Genomic DNA, 19,547 nt, shown 5'->3' with positions numbered 1-19,547 from the left:
CCCAGCAGGGTCTGCACCAGCCCTCCAGCGGCGGAGCTGGAAGGCGGTTTCTCCTGGTGCAGCTGGCCTGGAGGGGTCACCCCAAACTCTTGGTAGGCGGCTGCAGTTTACTAATGCTCGCTGTTTAATTTAGAGTGATCGAACTGTTAGGGCTGGACTGCCTGTGCGCTGGGGGATGTACTCACCTTCTGCTATCAGCTGGGAGGTAAATAGCCTCTCGGAGTGGTGCCCTGACCTTGATATCAGCCCTGCTGCATGGCATCTCACGGCTTCATCACCCCATTAGTCACATAGGAGCCTCCACTGTCTTCAGCTGGAAAGGTTGGTCCCATGGGGGATTAACAGCCACGTCCTGCCCTGATGCATTTAGCCACTGTGCCACGTTTCAGTCTGGGAGGTGTTGCACCAGCCTTGCTGGGATCACCAGCTTGCAGCATGACGTCTGCTTTTGCTTTCGTGTAGTTTGTGTGTTGGAGTCTGCTAGCTAGTGAATGAATGTAGCACTGCATTTTCCAAATAGGTTGTGAGCTTTGTATGTTATGATAGGTACTGAGAAGCCAGAAGTACTTTTCTATTAAATAGCTGGGGAAAATCTCAGGTTTAAGTTATTCACGTTCTCTGTGGTCAGTCATTCTGTCACTCTCACAGGCATACTATTTAAATACTACTTCCTTTTTCCTCAGTCTCTTCCTTTACAACCTAACATACAAATGTTGAAATGTTTCTATGCAGAAGATTAAATATACATCTAAAAGTCAAATCTTTACATCCAAGGTTTTATTGCTAAGTCTCTGTCCCTTAGTCATGCTCTGTTAGTTAAGCAAACCTGCAAGCAGTCCATCGTACTGCATGGGAGCTGGGCTAACTTCTGCTTCTGCTGACCTAGTGTCACTGCAGTCTCCTCTGCCAGTCCTGGGACCGACAGCAGCCTGATCCTGCTCTGTGTGGCGGAGCCACGTTCAAGGTGCGGTAGTTCAAGTGCGGGTGCCGTGTCAGTCCCTGCACACACGATGCAGCCCTGGCGCAGGTTAAGGAGAGCAGTGGGCTGCCTCTGCTAAGAAATGTAGTTGAAAAGGGACCTGGTCCAGGCTGATACCTCACCTCCAGGTGAACGGGTGCGAAATAGCTGTATGGGCTGGCATAACAGGAGCTAACTCTCTACAGTGCTATCCCCTTCCGTGTTTTTGTGAAAAAGCCTCTAATTGTGACTTGTATGGTCCATAGGTTCTGTATGTTCATTGTAGAGTAGAACCCAAATATACTAATATGTTACACTGTTTTAATGTAGCTTCATTTTGTCTGAAAAAGAAGCATTTAGTTTATGTGAAATCATTTGTCCAACAATTTGAAAACTGCATATAAGGATTTTGAGGAGTTCAGAGAAACCTGTAATAAAACTGGTTCTCTTTTCTTCTGACTGGTTCTTCCCATTTTCTAGCTTCTTAGTTGATTTGCTACAATATTGTGAGTAGCTTTTGTTTTTCCTCAGGGTCATCTGAAATGCTGCTTGTGCAAATAGTAATGAGATGGCAACATCCTAACAGGAAATTTCAAATGGAACAATGCCCTTTGAGTTCAACAGTATCATCTATCTTTAAAACCCTGTTTGTGATCTAAAACTCTGTTTATGATCTAAAATGACCATATGTGTAGTTTTCGTAAGCTTTTCCAGTTGAACTTGTGAATGAGGCTCCTGTAATTGATACTGCTCATTAAAGTATAATTTGAAGGTTGCATTTAAACTGTACAGGTATCCATTGCAAGTACAGAATAAACAAAGCTTTCTTTTAAGACAGAACTTTAGAACTGTTCTAGTAAACAGTATCTCATGCCTCTGACCTGGTGGGTTAGGCTGCCTTTCCACTGAAAGCAGAAAACTAATTCCAAACAGGTACTCAACAGCTTTTTTGTAACCAGACATTTCCTTCAAATACAAGTAGCTGGTAATGTTGGTTAATAGACTTAAAAAACTCGTTCTGCTAAGCAAGATTTAGTTCTGCTATATGCAAAGAATGTGATTGTCTGCAGTTTGGAAATTTAGTCGCAAAACTGACTTGCACTGATACAAAGTGATTCTTGCCTTAGCCTTTTTTTCCCCATAATAGTCTGACTATGAGCTAGGTAATGTCTTTCAAGTGTTAAAGAAATAATGCAGAGTTCTCTTCACAGTTTCTTATTCTTGTTAATCTTTCTGTCCAGTCGTACCCTACAAAACTAAAAGATCTTTATGGAAATAGAGCACATGCAACCTTCTGAACCAGTTCTTCCATAGATTCTGTTCCCTTTGTTCAACACTATTAAGTCAACTGTGATGTAGTTCTGGAACGTACTGTCTCCATTCCTCTTCAAGATTTGTGTAAGTAGAATTTACTTTATGTAATCCTTTTTACTGAGGGATTACAGGTAAAGGACTTGAAGGTCTAACTGGCTTTCCTGAAACTTGATACCAGGACAAAGTGCTATTTTAGCAAGACATTCATGTTTGATTTGTATTCTAAATGAGGATTAGTGTCTATAATGGAGAATTACCTGTACAGGAATGGATTAAACTAACCTGGAATATTTTGTCAAGGCTGTTGGTCTGTGATATGAAGGCAGTCAGTTACTTTTCTGGGAAATGATCCAGAAGCATGAGACTGCACTGCTTGAAGTTCCCTGTTCTGTATCATTACAGTGCGTTTTGAATGATTTAAGTGGAAAGCACCCATTCCCCACCTATCCTGTAACCTCTTTACATGCTGGTGATTATTAAAGCCACTGATCTTAAAGCCGCCTGGCCTCCAGAGGAGGAATACAATATTTGGCTAGTTGCTTGCCGAAATCCAAAATGTCGTCCAACAAATGGACACCACTTTGCAAAGGGAAGATGTGTCAAGCTCCTGCTTTTTATCTTTCACAAATGACCTCTGTTCTCCAGCAATTTATTTATTTTTTTTTTTAATTTCTGGAAAATAACTTTTTAAAGGGAAAGCTAAGTCTAAATGTCATATCTTTTCTTGGTGCTGCATCCCATCATAGGTCAAAAAGAAGAAAGAGATGGTTTAGCTTGAGTATTACCTACTTCAGGTTCTTTCCAAGGAACTATGACTGGTCAGAAATTTCTAAACTGCCAGTCCTCAAACCCCAAACCAAATCTATAATGTAGGCATCAGATTTTACAAGAGGAGTTTCTCATGATCTTTGGGCTTGAGGTGGAGGAAGTGGGTGGATTGGCGTGCTGCCTGTACACCCTTGGCGTGCTACCTGTACACCACTGGTGTGCCACCCGTACACCCTGAGCGTGTGTGCACATACACACCTCCATCCCACCCGAGAGTGTTTATGTACCAGGTAGCATAGTAATCTTTGAGTGACTACAGCCTCAGTCAGGAAGCATATGCGTTATCCATGTTCACATTCTTGCTCACTCCGAATGACTCCAAGCTTGGGATCTAATGCTCTCAGCAAGAGGAAAATCTCTATTTTTTTTCAGGAACAAAATGCAAAGATTTTAATTTGCCTCAGAAGACATGGGGAATTTATTTAAAATCCTTAAAACTTTGGGAGTGGAGAAAAAACAGAGTGGCTTCAGATGCCCAGTTCAGTGTTAGACTGTCAATGTCCCTGTGGATTTTCATAGAAATCCTGGCATAAAGCGCATCTTAAGACTCAAAGGAAATAAAGTGGATAATGATGGAACAGTCTGTCTTGGGCTTATTTGAGTGTCTTAGCAAGCCTTTGTGGATATGCCTAGAGGTGTTTAAAATGAGTAAGAGAAAGAAGTGATGGAGGTATTTTTTAGTCAGGCTGATCTGTTTCTTCTCGTTGGTTGCACTTCAGCAAGTTGGTTGATAGAGCTGGTTGATGCTTCCTACCAGCTTGCTTCTGGGTAATGCTCTGTACAACCCATATATTTCCATAAAAATATCCATTCTGTCTACAGTTTGAATGAAGACCAGGCAAGTTGATCAGCTCTTTAGATCAGCGGTCAGCTTTCCAGCTGCCTTGCTGGCAGGCTTCCTGGTTTTCTGGATGGCTGAGTCTGAGTGTGTTGGGTTCCTGGGAGACTAGTTAAAAAATAGAAAAATGTAATTTTGCACACTCTTCAAAGGGAATTGCCTGAGAACTTTCTTCCCCTGAGAAAGTAATCTTTTCCTCTTTAGCTTTTTGTTACAGTTTGAAATGTAAAACACTTTTATAGGGAGAAATTTAGTTTTCCAAGCAAGTCTTTGCAGAAGACCATGATTATCTTTTTCAAGAACTGTTCCCATGCATTTTAATGGAGTATAATGACAGAGTGTACTAATTGCTGAAGAATTTTGTATAAACTTCAGATATATTCTAAACTACTTCTCAAAAGATCATCAGGAGTTAAGTGGTTGCTGTCAAAGAAAACCTGCCTCACAGGAGATTTAAACTTTCCTTTACTTTTATGTAAGAGCCTTAGATTCCTGGGGTGTTTATTGGTTTTCTTCGGAGATAAGGGGAGAATGCTCTGCTAATTACTTTCTGAATACATGAGAATCTTACTCTGTTTCTGTAGATGTGAAATTGTTGCCTGAGAAAACACAAGTTTCACCTAGGAGAGACTATGTTTATAGTTTGTTGTTGCCAGTAATCACATTCCACTGTTTACAGAAGGGATGGGTGATGCACCATGTATTTCAATTGGCCGGTATGCTTTTTTACTGAATGTTTCCTGAAGATGTGAGTGTCATAGCATGCTTCATCATGGTGTAATGCAAGTGTAGACAATGTTCTGATTAACATGTAAGACTGAATTCAATCAACCACCTGTGTTTATGTGCAATCTCTTTGCAAGTCAGTGTGCAAAACCTGGGCAGTGTTTTACAACTGTATGTCACACTGCAAGATTTTAGACTGTCTTCCGAGATCTTCAGGTGTGTAAATGACACAGTAGTAATTTAAGAGCTTCTTTTGGCAAAATAAAATGATTTTGAAAAGCCTTCAGAAACTAGGCACTGTACAATTATCCATTTTAAAGATACTCTTCTTCATGTGATACTTCCTTTACTGCAGTAGAAATTGCAAATAGAAACCACTGCAGACAGAAAAGTTGGTTGATACTGAACTGTTAAGTGAGATTCAGCTCTGCTTTTCTAGGAGCGGAGCTGAGAAAAAAGTGTGTCTGATGGGTTTTGCCAGATATGTCCTTTATAGTTTATTTTTTTCCTTCCCTGTTGTTGAATAGCTTGCCAGCTGATCAAACTTGGCATGGTGCTTTTAAGAACAAATGCTAAAAATTGCTTCCTTTTTAATTTTGAGTATGACTTTTGATTAATTGCAAGAACTGCCTGTTTAATTTGGATTCTGTTTTTCTAATATAAGGTTCCCTTTTTACTGATGTACCTGAACTTCCATTTGTTAAACTGACCAAGTCTGGTTTGCTTAACACTAAAATGGAGCACTCTGTGAGAAACAAAGCTAAAACCAAACCTATTCACAGGATCGAGACATTAAGGCATTAGAAGAGCCCTCATTAAGAGTGGGTCTCTAAATAATGTCTGTACATAGCAATGGTCCAGTGGGTCCCTTGTTCACAACTAAGGCTTAGAGATGCCACTGCTAGTAAGGAAGTGGGCAGACTTCACCTCCTCTTTGGTTTTGTAGTACTCAGAAAATTTGTGTATTTGGCTTTCTTGTATGAGGAGGAAAGAGAGAGCTTATTTTCTTCTTCTTCTTAATGTTTCTACATGCTTCTAAAATGTGGATTCCTTGTCTGTGCTGGGGAAGACTTCACGTGGCACTCCAGTTCCTTAGTTTTGCAGAGAGCTTACTAGACAGAAATATTTGTTCCCACTTTACCTGCAACTTCTGGTAGACCCTAATTTCCTGATGGTAAATAGAGCTAAGTTAGAACCATTTCCTATTTATATTGTTCATGTTATTTGTTAGCAGGGTGGCAAAGTCTTCTAAGATGCTAAAATGAAATTCCTTTATTTTCATTTTGTATGTATATGCATCTATTTTGTAATTAGGTCTGCAATCAGTCTTCCCATGAACATATTAATGAAGCAGTAGAGTCAAAAATAAGGAAGATTTCATCCCTCAAACCAAGGACTTGTCATGTCTTATCATTACAATGAAGCCTTTGAAAATCCAGACTACCACATCTCAGAGACACTGGAAATTGATAGAAGGTGAATTTATTTAATTTTGCTGTTGTGACTGTGCCATAAGAAATTAAATTCTCTATTTATATTCAGGAGAAACTTTTTCTCCAGAGTTTTAATTTTTTTAGTTCTTTTAATCCCTCCTTTATGCTCACATTCTCAAGCATAAATTTTTTAAACTGTTATCAGGAAGGCAGCATTCAAAAGAAATGGTGTGTTTGCTTTTTACATTAGATGAATTTATCAGTTAAATGTATTTTAGGATTTATGGCATAATGTCATGGATATTTTTTTAGTTCCAATAATTTTCACAATGTGCTATAACCTTAGATGTCCTTGTTTTCCAAGCAGTTATTCCTGTCTAGGTAGAGTCCAAGTTAACTTCAGGTGGAGAAAAGTTTTACTCTTTCTAATTAAGTTGAAGATCAAATCAGAATTATGATGTTGGATTTCTAAATACAAAATACCTCTCAGTATCAGAGTTTGTTTCATAATGTATGCAAATTTGATGATAATAGGTAACAATTTAGTAAGGATCTCTATTGGGAGTTTTTGTGGCACTCAGGGTTTTCCTTTTTGTTGCTCACGCAGGAGAAGTTCTCAGAAGAATCTGTTCTCTCACCAAACCCCTTATGATTCTTCACTGCATGATTCCTACGGAGAATACAGTGGAAGAGAACAGGATTACCCTCTGGCCATACCGATGGCCTCCATGAGACCTGGGTCTGAATATAGCAAAAGTTTACCAGGAGTTAATGTCCTAAGCAGAAGTCCCTATGGAAATTCCATGGGTATGTAATTTCTCATATGAACAGCTTACAGAAACACTGAAACAAATAATGTCTTATTCTGTTCTGAGAGAGTCCTGCAGCTCTGTAAAGCTCAACTCTGTATATATCTGTACATGGTGGCAGTGGGGGTTTTTTTTGCTTTTTTTCCTAGAAGTAGTTCAGATGTTATGTTAACAGATCTGTGGACTGCCTGTTGTATTAACAGATTGGTAAATACTGACTTGTGTGGACTGCATAAGTCATTGAATTTTAGGATGTACGTTGGAGTGAGATATTGGAGTTTCGTTAATGGGTTACATGGCTGTGTTTGCTGTAGAGCTGTATTTGGTCAGTAGGACTGATATTCTGTGTGTGTAAATAATCCATAGCAGCATACAACCTTCTGTGTAACTGATTCTTTCCAGCAGATAATCTTTCCTTTGAGCCTGAGCCAGAACTGGCATACAGCCTACCTTCTACCTTCCATCTGCTGGATCGCCCCTATACCCACAGAATTTCCAATGTATTAGAAGGTAAGATACAAGGATTGTGGTGCATTGGAATACTGAATGTCAGTCTCACCCTCCGTAAAATAATAAATATTTTAAAGCCTTCTGGTTCAGGTGGGAAGATCTTTTCATAATAAAAGGAATCATAAAATGTAAATTCTCTTTTACTATTCTATGTCATTGTAGATGTTTTTTTTTTTTTCAATATCTTTCTGAAGGTGATGATCTTTGTTTCTTGAGCAGTGAAAGATGTAATGCCTACAAATTTTACCCCAATCTCCCTATAAGTGGGTCAACATAAAACAAACTTACATGATTATCTGAAGAGACTCATTGTAGGAGGACATAAGGGTAGGATAGGATGCAATTTTGAGACTGTCTTTAGCGAATTGTTCACTATGTTGTCTCCATGTAAATTCTAGACTATTATAGTAATTAGAGATTTATATTAATTAAAACACAGGCGATCTGGAATAGTATAACTTGGGTTTTATTTAGGCTAGCATAGTAGTTTATTGTTCTTGTTCTGGGTAGGAACTGTTCTTCCCATATCATGTAATTTTTTTTTTACAATCAGTTCAGTTCCTGTCCACTGCTTCTGGAATGTAATTAGGAGTTCTTTTCTGGAATTGTTACCTAGATGCATTGAAAAAACCATCTCTCTGTGCCCCCAAAGTGAGAGATTCTTGGTTTTGTTGGTTTTTTTTTCTTCTCTTTTTTCATCTTTAAGAACATGGTCTTTAAATTCAGATCTGATTTGACAAAATCCTGTATTCGTATTAAAAAGCAATAATTTTACTGTCACCCGGAAATGCCTTACTCCATGAGTGACCATAGAAATAGGACATTTCCAGACATTTAACTATCATGCATGGGTTTTAATACCTGATAGGGAGGGAAGAGTGCATTTCCAACACAATCAGCTACAGGATAAATTTTGGGGTGCTGAAAGTTCAAGAAGTATCTCCACACAGAGGCACAGGTGCTTTTCTTTTGCTGATTGTTTTTAATTGCTACAAAGAAAGTTGGCTCAAAGTGGAAATGGCACTTAACATCAGGGGACCATTAGATCTGAGTAGTAAATATGGTGAAGGAACCTGCAACATGTGTGTTAACTAACAGGTGCATCAGTCAGTTGGGGCCTTCCACACTAGAGGGTCGAGCTGAAAAGGGGGATGTAACATTGAGCAGACTGGCCATTAGCTTATTGGGAAGGCGAGGCAACGAAAGCTGTGGCTAAACTCATCTGCTTCATAGTGGGAAGGTGGATGCATTTAAGGAGTATAGTCACTCGTGTTTGAATAATTGGATGAAAGAAGGATGAGAGAAAAATTTTCAGCATGAGTGAGTGTGATTCTAAAATAATCCCTCTGAAGTCAGTGGAAGGATTTTTAAAGAAAGGGCCTGTCATCTAGGAAGAAGGTCTTAAATAATCAATGCGTACATTTATGAATGGGTTAGATGACAAAGTTTTCCATGACAGCTGAAGACTGGGCTCTGTACCTCTTTTCCAGCATGTATCTGAAAAATTGTGTATGGTCATCAAGCGTGACCAGGAAAGAAGTGAGTTAGGGAATATATGTTTGCACATAGGTAGTGAGATTGAAGGCTATACTTTTAAGTTGTTTCTCCAGAAGTGAAATTTGAATTTCTTAAGTCAGTTTCTCAGGAGTATCTGGGCTTACTAAGCAGTGCATGTTATTTAGATAGCTTTATTCAGAGACACAACAGAAGACCACCTGATGAGATCGTCATGACTTCTTCCAGCCTGTTTGAAATGGATCCAGTGTGCAAAGAAGGTAGGAGTTTAGGTAAGTGGTTCAATATTAAATAGCATCTTGCACAAGGATGGTGTGGTTGATACCGTTCTTGGTTTATCACCAGAATTGCATGTTCAGTCTTTCTGTGGTTATAGGAACAACTTGGGTATGTGATTCATCTTTTGTACTCTACTAGCACACTAAAATCCCATGATAAATGAAGCACAGTGCAGAGTGTGAATATGTGTTAACTGTAGAAAGAAAAGCTAAACTCTTTATTAGAATTTGTTTGACCAGATGATGGATTGTTTTCAGCCACTGTGTCTGGAATTAGCATCAAATTCCATATGCGAAAACAGCCTGATTGTCAAGTAATACAGTTCTGTCTATTTTGTAGGTAGTGCTGAGTTTGTGCTAGAATTGTAGAACAAATAAAACAAAAGCTTAGCTTTCAAGTCAATATATAGCATCATAGAAATGTAACTATTGGTGATCAAGCAATAGACCAGAATCTTGGAGTTTGTCAGTACTGTGTTTTCCTTTATGTTGCAGCTCTTTGTATTCACATTAAACAAACATCAGAAAAGTGATATTTATTTTTTAACATTCACTATTGTACTACTTACTTACATTTGTATTAGAGTACTGATGGAGCTGAGGACATTCTGGGGAGTATTATTAAGTCTCAGAACTTGCCACACCTTGGTAGCAGTGAAAATGGGGAATGTTGTTATATCCATTTCAGATTTTGTATAAGACTTACTGTATTATTATCCCTAAATTTGGATTTTTCATGGGTTTTATGCAGAGGAAGAGTTAGTTGGAAATCTTGCAAGTATGTCCACCCGTGAAAGGATTAAAGCAATCCGGAAGATGCCAGAGACCATGAAAAAAAAGAGAGAGATCAGGTAAAAATAAAAGTTTATCTGCTTAGTTTTACCAACACTATACTTTCAACATCTAGCTATCAGTACGGGTGTTTGCCATCTGCTCAGCTTTGGTTTGTCACTTTGAAAGAACTGAAAGTACTTTTTAATGCACTTCTTTCAAAAGTTAACATCTTGCAAGGGAAAACAATTTAAAGATGGTTCATTGTCCTTTCTCTGCATGAGACTCTCTCATGGTAGTATAAAAGAGGATATCAAGGCCTTGAGGTTTGATTATGAATGATGACTTATGATTTCTTTTCAAAGGAAACTTGGATGTTGGCCATTGAAAATGGAGAAGAGACCACATGGTCTCAACCATCCTTTTATCTCCACACAGAATATATTTAAATTTTGTTCCTAGGGTGAGTTAGTGAAGGGGTTAGAACATGCTCTCATAGCATGGACAAGAGCCACGGTACTAGCTAACAGAAAAACAACAATCAGAACACCTCCATGTTTTAACAACTCTGTTCACCTGCACATGTGTGAAACTGTATTTGCAGGAGCTTCTTTGGCTTCTTGTTTTAATTACAACCAATACTATAAGGCTTGTCACCCCCTGCCCTGCTCTTCCACAGGAATAAAGTTCTTAAAGAAATAACAAAAAAATCAAGGGACCACAGTACTCGACCCCGCTATACACAGTATCTGCAGGGAACGGTACTGGTAAGTGTCAGAAACTTGTCAGTTAAAATAGAGTAAACCACTTTAGCTGCAATGTTATCCTGTCTCTAGAGGTATCTGGTATCTTGCTTTATGTTACTTACCAAAGAACCATTTAATTGCTGCAGTGTTCATTAATGCATTAACTTGCATTATGGTAGCACTTAGGAATACCAGTTAAGCATCTTATGGTGCATGTAGTGGGGGAAGTCTGTTCTTGTCATCAAAATGGAACTGTAAAAAATGTGAGGCTTTATTGTGTGAATTTGAGTCCTGTTTAAGGCTGCTTGATGAGATTCATCACTCTCTCCTCTTTTGCACTTCAGTCATTTCGACGATTTGGAAATAGCTTGTCAGAATATTTTTACCTACTGCAGTTATGGCACAAGACTCTGAAGATCATTGGTGCCAAGTTTGGAACAAGTATTCTTTCTTACTTTATTTTCTTGAAGTGGCTGCTAACTTTCAACGTCTTCTCATTCCTCATAAACTTCAGTTTCATCACCATCCCTCAGTTTCTTGCAGCCGAACCAAATAACCTTCCATTCACGGGTCTGGAACTGTTCACTGGAGCTGTAAGTATGTAACAACAGATTTGTATTAGTACTGTGTGCAACAGATCTACTTTAAAAACTCATACTAGAGTAAAAAAGTTAGTATTTCTTATTAAGAGTTGGAGTTAGAATTTTACATGACTGGAAATAATATTTAGTATTTGAAAAAGAAGCTGCAACAAACCTTGACTCAGAGTGAGATGAATGGAATTCATTCTGATGCATTTGTCTCACTGCAAATGATTGCTGTGTTCAGCAATATTTCAAACTTTCATCACTTTCAGAGACACAAAGGAAGCCAGGCCTTCCAGAGATAGCTACAGTAGTCATCAGCAAAATATTTTTCCCATGCTAATTTTCCTCTGAAAAAACAGTGCAGATTTCCATATGTGATCCTGTGAATTTTGCTTATTTCTAAAGTTTTATTCTTCAAGGAGCGCACAGATCTTTCTGTGGCTGAACTCACTGAGGCCTGGAAACAGGAGGATCTTTTCATTGTGTGAAGATCCTTACAGTCAGGGAATAAAGTCCCAGACTGTTTTTAAAGGAAGATTTTGCACTGCTCTAACTTGACTAGTATTAATCAACTAAGTGATCTGAGAAGATGACTTACTCTTTTTTTTCTGTCTTTGCAGTAAAAAAAAAAAAGTCAATCATCTTGTTGTTAAAGGATATCTCTAATTAATAAACAAGACTCTGCTCTTACTAATGCTTAGTTGAGAAGAGATCTATCTAAAAAGGAAAGGCATCAGCCTTTTTCTCCTAAAACTGCTTTTAAAGTGCTGTGTTTTGTAGTAATGCTGTTTAACTTGTACAGTCACCATTGCTGGAGATCAGCTATAACGTAGTAACTCTAGTGTTGAGTGTCATGAGCTTCCTTTCTAGTTCCTTCACAGTTGATACAATTTGTTAGTATAGAACCTTGCTCCTAAGAAAGAGGCAATTAAGCCTTTCTGTCTTCAGGAATTTTCAGAAAATCCTGCAAAGGTGTTGAATGCTCATGACAGCCCCGCATGAATCTTAAGAAGGATACAAGTAATTTATATATCTCTAGAAGCTATTAAAATTTGGAAGATTTTAGCTGATAGAAGGAAAACAAAGGGTCTGATATTTAGAAATTTAATCACACCTGTGATTTCACAGTAGGGGATGGGAGCGCTCCCACTTCCACTAATTCGAATCACTTCAGATGATGATACTTCCCACCATATGCAGGTGATGGCAAACATTCTGAATGATGTCCATATCTTTTCAGGGTTATTTTGAACAAACAGTGCTCTACTATGGCTTTTACACCAATGCTACAATCAGTAAAATAGAGAATGGTCTGTCTTACAACATGCAGCTGGCCTATATTTTCACTGTTGGAATATACTTTGTCATCTGTTTTCTTATCTTATTATTCAGGTAAACTAACTATATATCCTTATTTCACTTATATTAAGGGGGGAAAAAAAATCAAACAAAAAACCCCTACCCTGTAAATGGTTGGCAGTAGTAATTACCTGGGTATGTTTCTGTAAGTCCTTATTTCCAGGTCTAGAGTTTAAGTAGAAGTTTCTGCTCAAAAGACAGTCTCCAGAAATCAAACCTTTTTTTTAGACAAATGAAGACAGTCTCCAGAAATCAAACCTTTTTTTTAGACAAATGAAGAATAACTGCAAAATAGTAAGGGACACACAGAGAATCATGGTTCAAACCAATGAATATCATGATCCCTCTCTTGTAAGCTGTTGCTCCTATATCTTCCAGTACTGATGTGGCCTTCCATTGGCAGCAACAACTAGGAGAAGGAAATGTCAGAGTTGTTTCTTACATAAAAGTTTATTTTCTATGTCTCCTTATGTGACATGCTCTGACAGAGGTCCAGGAGCCTTGCGGTGGGATAGAAAAACTGACAAATCTCCCTTCTTGCCTTGCTGTACAGACTTGATGTATTTTCCCATTATGCATCTCACAAATTTAATTTTCATTGCAGCATGGCAAAATCCTTCTGCAGGAACTTCATTAACCCCCAGACATACTCTGGAAATGCTGGCAAACTTCTCTGCACTTGGGACTTCAATATAACCAATGAAAAAGCAGTGAAGCTGAAACAAAAGAACCTCAGCAGACAAATAAAGGTACAGAACACAGGAGGTACAAAAAGGAGGAAAGGTACAGGACTGGCATGCATGAGTCACTCTGCCAGAGACTTACTTTTGCATACAAATTTGTGTATGTACATACAGGTCTCTGCCAGAGTGACTCAAGCGCACTAGTCCTGTTCCTAATAGACTTAAGTTTTCCTGACTGTTAAGTTCATTTGGTTTGAACTCCTGGAGTTGGCTTAGCTACCTTTTTTTCTCTTCTCTTTAAGCTACTTATAAATATTTGTATGCTTCTGTTCTACTGAATGAATCTCTGTGACTGTTAAATATTTGCTGAACAGACTATTTCTTCTGGTTTTCCTTCCTGTTGTTTAACCATTTTGTAAACAGAAGACAGGCTTGTAATATTATCTGTGGAATACAGTGTAACTGTCAAGAGATAAGACTTTTAGGGTAGGAACACAAAGTTGTCCAGTAAATGTTCCCAGAATATTACTCTACCCACCCTTTAGAGAAATAATCTTTCATTCAGTCTCTCAAGTACTTACTTGAAACAAGTTTTGCTTTATGTTGTTGACTAAGGAATTCTTCATTAGGAATTTTGTTTCCTTGCAGGAAAACCTCACTGAAGTAAACAGAGAAGTCCTAAATTTTTCTGTAACAGAGAGAGTTGTTCGTATTATTATTCATCTTGTTTCTTGGGTTGCTTCCCTGGGAACAGCAGTAGGTGCTTGTGCTGGTGTTTACTTCCTCTCCATTAATAACCTAAAGGTAAGGACAGATTTTGCAGCCTGATTTTGGAGATGTGTTTTTCCACATGGGTATCTTGCTCTGAGTGCAAGCAGTGGTCTGTTCACTGCTAGGACCATAGGGAAGCGTAGCTACTGTTTCTGCCAATGCAAACACAAATTCTTTTGTACCTAAAAGGCTGGTTTGCAAAGACTCACACCAAAGGGGACTACAGCAAAAGCGTAGGACCTGAGGGAATTGAGCAAATCTCCCTCCTCACCCCAGCAGCTGCTTTCCTGGGCTCATGGCTAAATTAGGGATAGTGTAGCTGGTGACCTTGAAAGAAATGGCAAGAAAGAAGCCTCAGCAGGGCGTACCTCTCCTTTGCCTAGGAGCTGCTTTTAAGCTGGGGCTCCCACCCTTGGCCCCATGTAACACAGGAGAAGGGGAGAGGGTTGTGCTGCTGGACATGGTCCCATAGAACATGATAGTCTCTAACCTAAGAACATACAGAGAGGTGCGCCAAGTGTCTTCTCTGTGGACACGACTTGAGGCAGCATTTTGGTTAAGACTCTAAGTTGGGGTTGGTTGGTTGATTTCTTTTTCCTCTCTAAGCTGTTTGCGAAAGAGCGTAATAATGACCTGGAGAGCCAAGCTGCCATGTTGGTGCTACCTATTATCGCATCTCTCCTCAATACATGCATCCCGTTCTTCTACTCATGGCTTGGACACATGGAGAGATTTCAGAATCCTGGACACCAGATATATGTCACTATGACAAGGTACTTGTTGCTACCACCTCTTAGTGCTTTTTGCCTGAAGTTGTTTGACTCTTCTTTTTGACAGCAAGCTGTGCCTAGGTGGTGTGGTGGGCAGTAGGGAGCTATAGAGGAGAATTCATCTTCTCCAAAGGCTTCTGTACACTTTTCTCTCCATGTCTTGTTTATCTTCTGTGAGCCTTCTGGAGTGTTACATCTCTGCTTGAGGATGGGGTATGGTTTCCCTCTCAATTAGGCACACTCTGGCACTGGGCTTGGTTTTGTTTGTAGCTTCCCTAGATGGCCCTTGGGCTGTTGGCTCCCCAGGGAAAGGAAGGGGAGAGAGGACTGTGGAGGTCTTATGCCACTACAGATGCTTGGAATTAACAGCACATAACCCCTGGTGCCCCTCAGGCCTTCTTCCCTCTTGAGCCCACACACCCAACCATCAGCTGTTTAGCAGATGCTTGTGCCAAGGTTGTCATGCCTAGCTCCCCTTCTGCCAGGACAATAGAATAATGCTGCACCCGAGCTCCAAGGAGAGCTCCTGTTAGTCCTGGCACTCTGCAGTGCTATTGTTGTTACAAAAGGAGGTAATAATGTGTAACGAACGGTAATCCTGCCCTCATTCCCTCCAGTGAGCTTATGGACCAGCTTTCAGTGCAGTTACTGTTAATTTTTCTTTTTAGAAATATTATCCTGAAGATATCAGTTATTGGAATACTGTGCTACTACTGGATTAACATTGTGGCTGCATCAGAGTCACAGGTAAAGTTTCAAAAATAAAAATCTTTGACTTACAATGCCAGGTTAGGAACCACTTTCGCAAGCAGCTTGCTCCAGCAAAGAGAAGTACATGTAGCTACATAAAGCGTAGTACATTAGAAAGCTGAATTTGCCACTCCAACATTTTTTTTATTAGCATCTCTAGAGAAATAAACTGTAGGAAAAAATGAATCTCCCAACTGGGGTCTCAGCTGGTTTGCAGCATTGTTCGAAGAGAGTTCAACTATGATTACTCAGGGTGTTAGCAAAACTTTGATCTGTAGCCCAGGTTTCAGATGCCCAGGCATTTGGAAACAACATTAGAATTGCATGAATTTTGACTTCTAGATATGCATTTTTATTTTTTTTTCCCCTTCTACTTCTTAAAGTGCTGGGAAACTCTGGTTGGCCAAGATATCTATCGTCTTGTTATAGTTGACTTCATATTTTGTTTGCTTGGCTCTTTCTTTGGAGAGTTTTTACGAAGGTGAGTACTACTTTTCTAATCTTGTTTTTATTCATTAAACAAAGACACCAAAGACATGGTCTTTTTTTCCAATGTGAGAGAAGTCCAACAGAAGCGTGGCTGTGGCACCACTGAAGCTTCCTTGGTTGTCTCTACCAGGCATAGTCTCTGGGTACATGCCTTGCATATATTGCAGCTCCTCCTTAGGAGGAAGTCAGGGTGTGTACCATTCTGCTCTCCCAATGTGTCCTTTTTTCCTTTGGAAATGGAAACGCAGGCAGGGAGGAAGCCATGCTGCACTCCCATAGATCTTCTGAATGGGGTGGCAGAGGCCCAGGTGTGTCAAGCAGAAAATCTTGCTTTTCTGCATATGCACAGGCACACTGCTGGCTTTCCTTGATATTGTCCCCTTGTATTTTTTTTTTTCCTCTTAGTTATGTCACTTTACAGAGTGCACACAAGTTTAAAGTCTTATTTTAATCAGTCTCATTAAGGACGAAATACGACTCTCAGAGTAGAGTTCTGTAGCATGGTGAGAAAGTATTTTTAACTAAATATGAATACAGCTAAGCTTGTAAGCAAAAAGTCATTTAATTCTGACATCTGCTGTGTGTACCTTCCTATTGCCAAACATTATTTATGACCTAAGGTAGTATTTAAGTGCTTGGCAGCGCTACAGAGCATTTAGGGTATTGTCTGCCCTTTGCACATGATGTGAACAAGACTGGTTCACAAGGTAGAACTTGGTTAACTTTATGTTAAATCATCACAAAACAATATTGGGAAACCCGTGAAGACTTTCCCTCCACAGCTCTTGCACTTTAATCCTCCTCTTGTTCTCCTTCCTCAGATAGGAAACCACCTCCCAGCAAAAGGTCACAGTACCAAAACTGCAGCATCAGCTGTGATGAATGTCCTCCACTAAGCTGTGCAAAAGCACCAGACTTACAGCCCTGAAAGATTAAAAGTACAATTACTCATATTTATTTGTATGTATTCAAAGTAACACCCTGCAAGGCCAGCCCTGAAACATTATTAATGATGCAGCTGGTCAGGTGGTACCAAGACCTGTATTCAAGGAGAGATGGGATAGTTACCAAAACGTTTATTGTTCTTGCTACAACAAGCAGAAACTGAATCTTTCCAGCTCAGGAAAAATGAGGTGATTAAAAAGGCATTGTTAGCCCTCAGTAGGAATCCTCTGGGTACTTGCTTACCTGTGTGTGTCTCAGCTACTTGCAAGCCCAGTTAGTTTAAAGCAGAATATACTTCAGGATATATTAAGAGTCTTAAGATATATTAAGTCTTAAGATATATTAAGATATATTAAGTCTACGAGGTTAGGGGGGTTTTTTTATTAAGCTTGAAATTTTTCAAGACTCAGTAACTGAAAAGCTGTTACAGTTTTGTACTGAGGCCACTTCAACTCTTTAATCAGCATACTTTTCTGATAAAGTTACAAATCCTTCCCCCCCCCAAGTCACATGAAAAATACCCTACCTCTTATTTCACCCCTACTGTGTGTTATGGGAATTTGTCTTTGCCAAATTGAGTTTTGTATTTGATGTGCTGCCTAATCAACGAGCTGTGGCTGTTTTGCATGACACGTGGTTAATGCAGCCCCTGAATAATTTGTCATTGATGCTTGTATTCAGGAGGTCATTTGCAGAAATTTCTATAAAGGGGTTTATCACTTAGCAAATGCTATTGTGCTGTGTTGTTTTTCCCCCCCAGAATTATTGGAATTACAGTCTGTGTGAGCCTGGGGCTGCCAGAATTTGATATTGGACGAAATGTTTTAGATTTGATCTATGCACAGACTTTGACCTGGTAAGTGGTGTGTTTACAGCCAAAACTTCATTTGCACTTAGAAATACCACGCAACATTCTAATGTAGACATTTCAGGGTGCTTCCCATCATGGGGGAAAGAACAGGATAAATGCCTGAGAGAGATGAGATATCAAGTACCTCTGTAAGGATTGTGACTTGCCAGTTCTCTTTGTAACTGTGCAGGTAATAACAACAACTTCAGTCAGTAGTTTACCCTGTGGCCACCTGTCTGGGAGAAACCCATAAAAGGACCATCCTAGAGTTTTGTTTACTCCCCTACTGGAATGGTGTTCCTGTTGAAATAGTCTCAGTATTAAACCCTGGAAAAGATGCTTTATTTCTAAGAATGAGTATGTTACCCCAATTACAAGAGAGTTTTGTGGATATGTACGTAGATCTCTGTTTGAAGCTGCATATTTTTAAAGGTTGACTTGCTGTTACAAAATCAATATTAATATAATTACATTTCCAAATAACCATACACTAACTGTATGTGAAGTTAGTGTGATACTTTCTGCTTTCAGTGCACTGGGAGCTGTGTGGTGAATAGTAAAGATTTAACTTTTCCTTTATAAATCCTTCCTTGTAGGATCGGTATCCTCTTCTCACCTCTGCTGCCTGGTATCCAGATGGTGTCATTTTCTATAGTATTTTATGTGAAAAAGGTAACAAACTTTACATGTATTCATCATAAACTTGCAGCATTTGAAATCTGTGCAGTATTTATTGCATTAAAGTGCTGGTTTTGTCTGGAGGCTATGGAGTTTTGCATTTAGGAGAGGAGTTTGGTTGATTGGGTTTTGCTGGAGCAGGATGGGGGCGTTGCTTTAAAGGAACACAATTTAGATGCATGCCCTTGAATTACAAACTTGTGAAACTTGAGAGGGGGGAAAAGCGTGGAAGGGTTATAGGAGGGGTTAAGAGCACAGTTAAGAGAGGGGAGAGAATAAAGTAGTAAAATTAAAGGCTGGGAAATTAATGGTGTACAAGTGCTTGTGTCAATACAGACACTCAGCCTGTGGCTGTGACTGGCTTCCTGCCTATGCGCCAGCAACAGCCCCCTGCCCCAGGTTATCTAAGTGTAAGCAGGGGGAGTCAGCTAAAATTTGTGGTGGAAATTTCTTCCTAGAATTCTTCCGTCTCAGTAGTATGACTAGATGATAGATCGTTTGTTGGGTCGTTGAACACTTTGTAGTGTTGAATGTAGAAGAACGAAGCTATGGCTAGAAAGATTGATTCAGACTTCCCTGAACAGTGGGTTTGCATATGCTACAAAAGCAAACTCTATCCAACAAAGTCCTGAAGAACCCATCAGAACCTCATTTTGCCTCTTACTATTTAAAGAGTATATTCTTGAAGTTTTCTAAAACTACAGCGTATCTATCAAATTCCTATAAAAGAAGTTCTTGGAAACTTTTGATAGATGGTATTCCAGCAATTGCCACCAGCAATTTCAGTGGGATTGACTTAAACTGAATTGAAGTGGCAGGTAACACCATTCCAAGAGTCAGCATACGTTCACCTCTTTAAAGGTCAGCCTGATGATGAATTGCCAACCCCCTCGCAAAGTCTGGAGAACTGCTCAAATGACAACGTCCTTCATATTCCTG

At 39.4% G+C, this 19,547-nt stretch overlaps 1 protein-coding gene across 1 annotated transcript in view; it reads left to right on the top strand.

Annotated features, from left to right (window-relative positions):
- The window catches only part of TMC5 (transmembrane channel like 5), a 27,434-nt gene that overhangs the window by 2,189 nt on the left and 5,698 nt on the right, over positions 1-19,547 (top strand). Inside the window, 16 exon segments of the mRNA XM_035889216.1 lie at positions 5,979-6,140; positions 6,705-6,904; positions 7,312-7,416; positions 9,099-9,191; positions 9,961-10,060; positions 10,660-10,747; positions 11,071-11,319; positions 12,554-12,705; positions 13,277-13,421; positions 14,004-14,159; positions 14,733-14,899; positions 15,565-15,643; positions 16,030-16,127; positions 17,841-17,936; positions 18,527-18,602; positions 19,470-19,545. Of these exon segments, the coding sequence (XP_035745109.1) occupies positions 6,067-6,140; positions 6,705-6,904; positions 7,312-7,416; positions 9,099-9,191; positions 9,961-10,060; positions 10,660-10,747; positions 11,071-11,319; positions 12,554-12,705; positions 13,277-13,421; positions 14,004-14,159; positions 14,733-14,899; positions 15,565-15,643; positions 16,030-16,127; positions 17,841-17,936; positions 18,527-18,602; positions 19,470-19,545 (1,954 nt within the window). The 5' untranslated portion in view covers positions 5,979-6,066.

Source organism: Egretta garzetta, unplaced genomic scaffold, assembly GCF_000687185.1.
Source record: "Egretta garzetta isolate BGI_Z169 unplaced genomic scaffold, ASM68718v1 scaffold292, whole genome shotgun sequence".
Taxonomy (NCBI): Eukaryota; Metazoa; Chordata; class Aves; order Pelecaniformes; family Ardeidae; genus Egretta; species Egretta garzetta.
The sequence above is the reverse complement of the archived record's forward strand: the minus strand, read 5'-3'. Positions and strand labels throughout refer to the sequence as shown.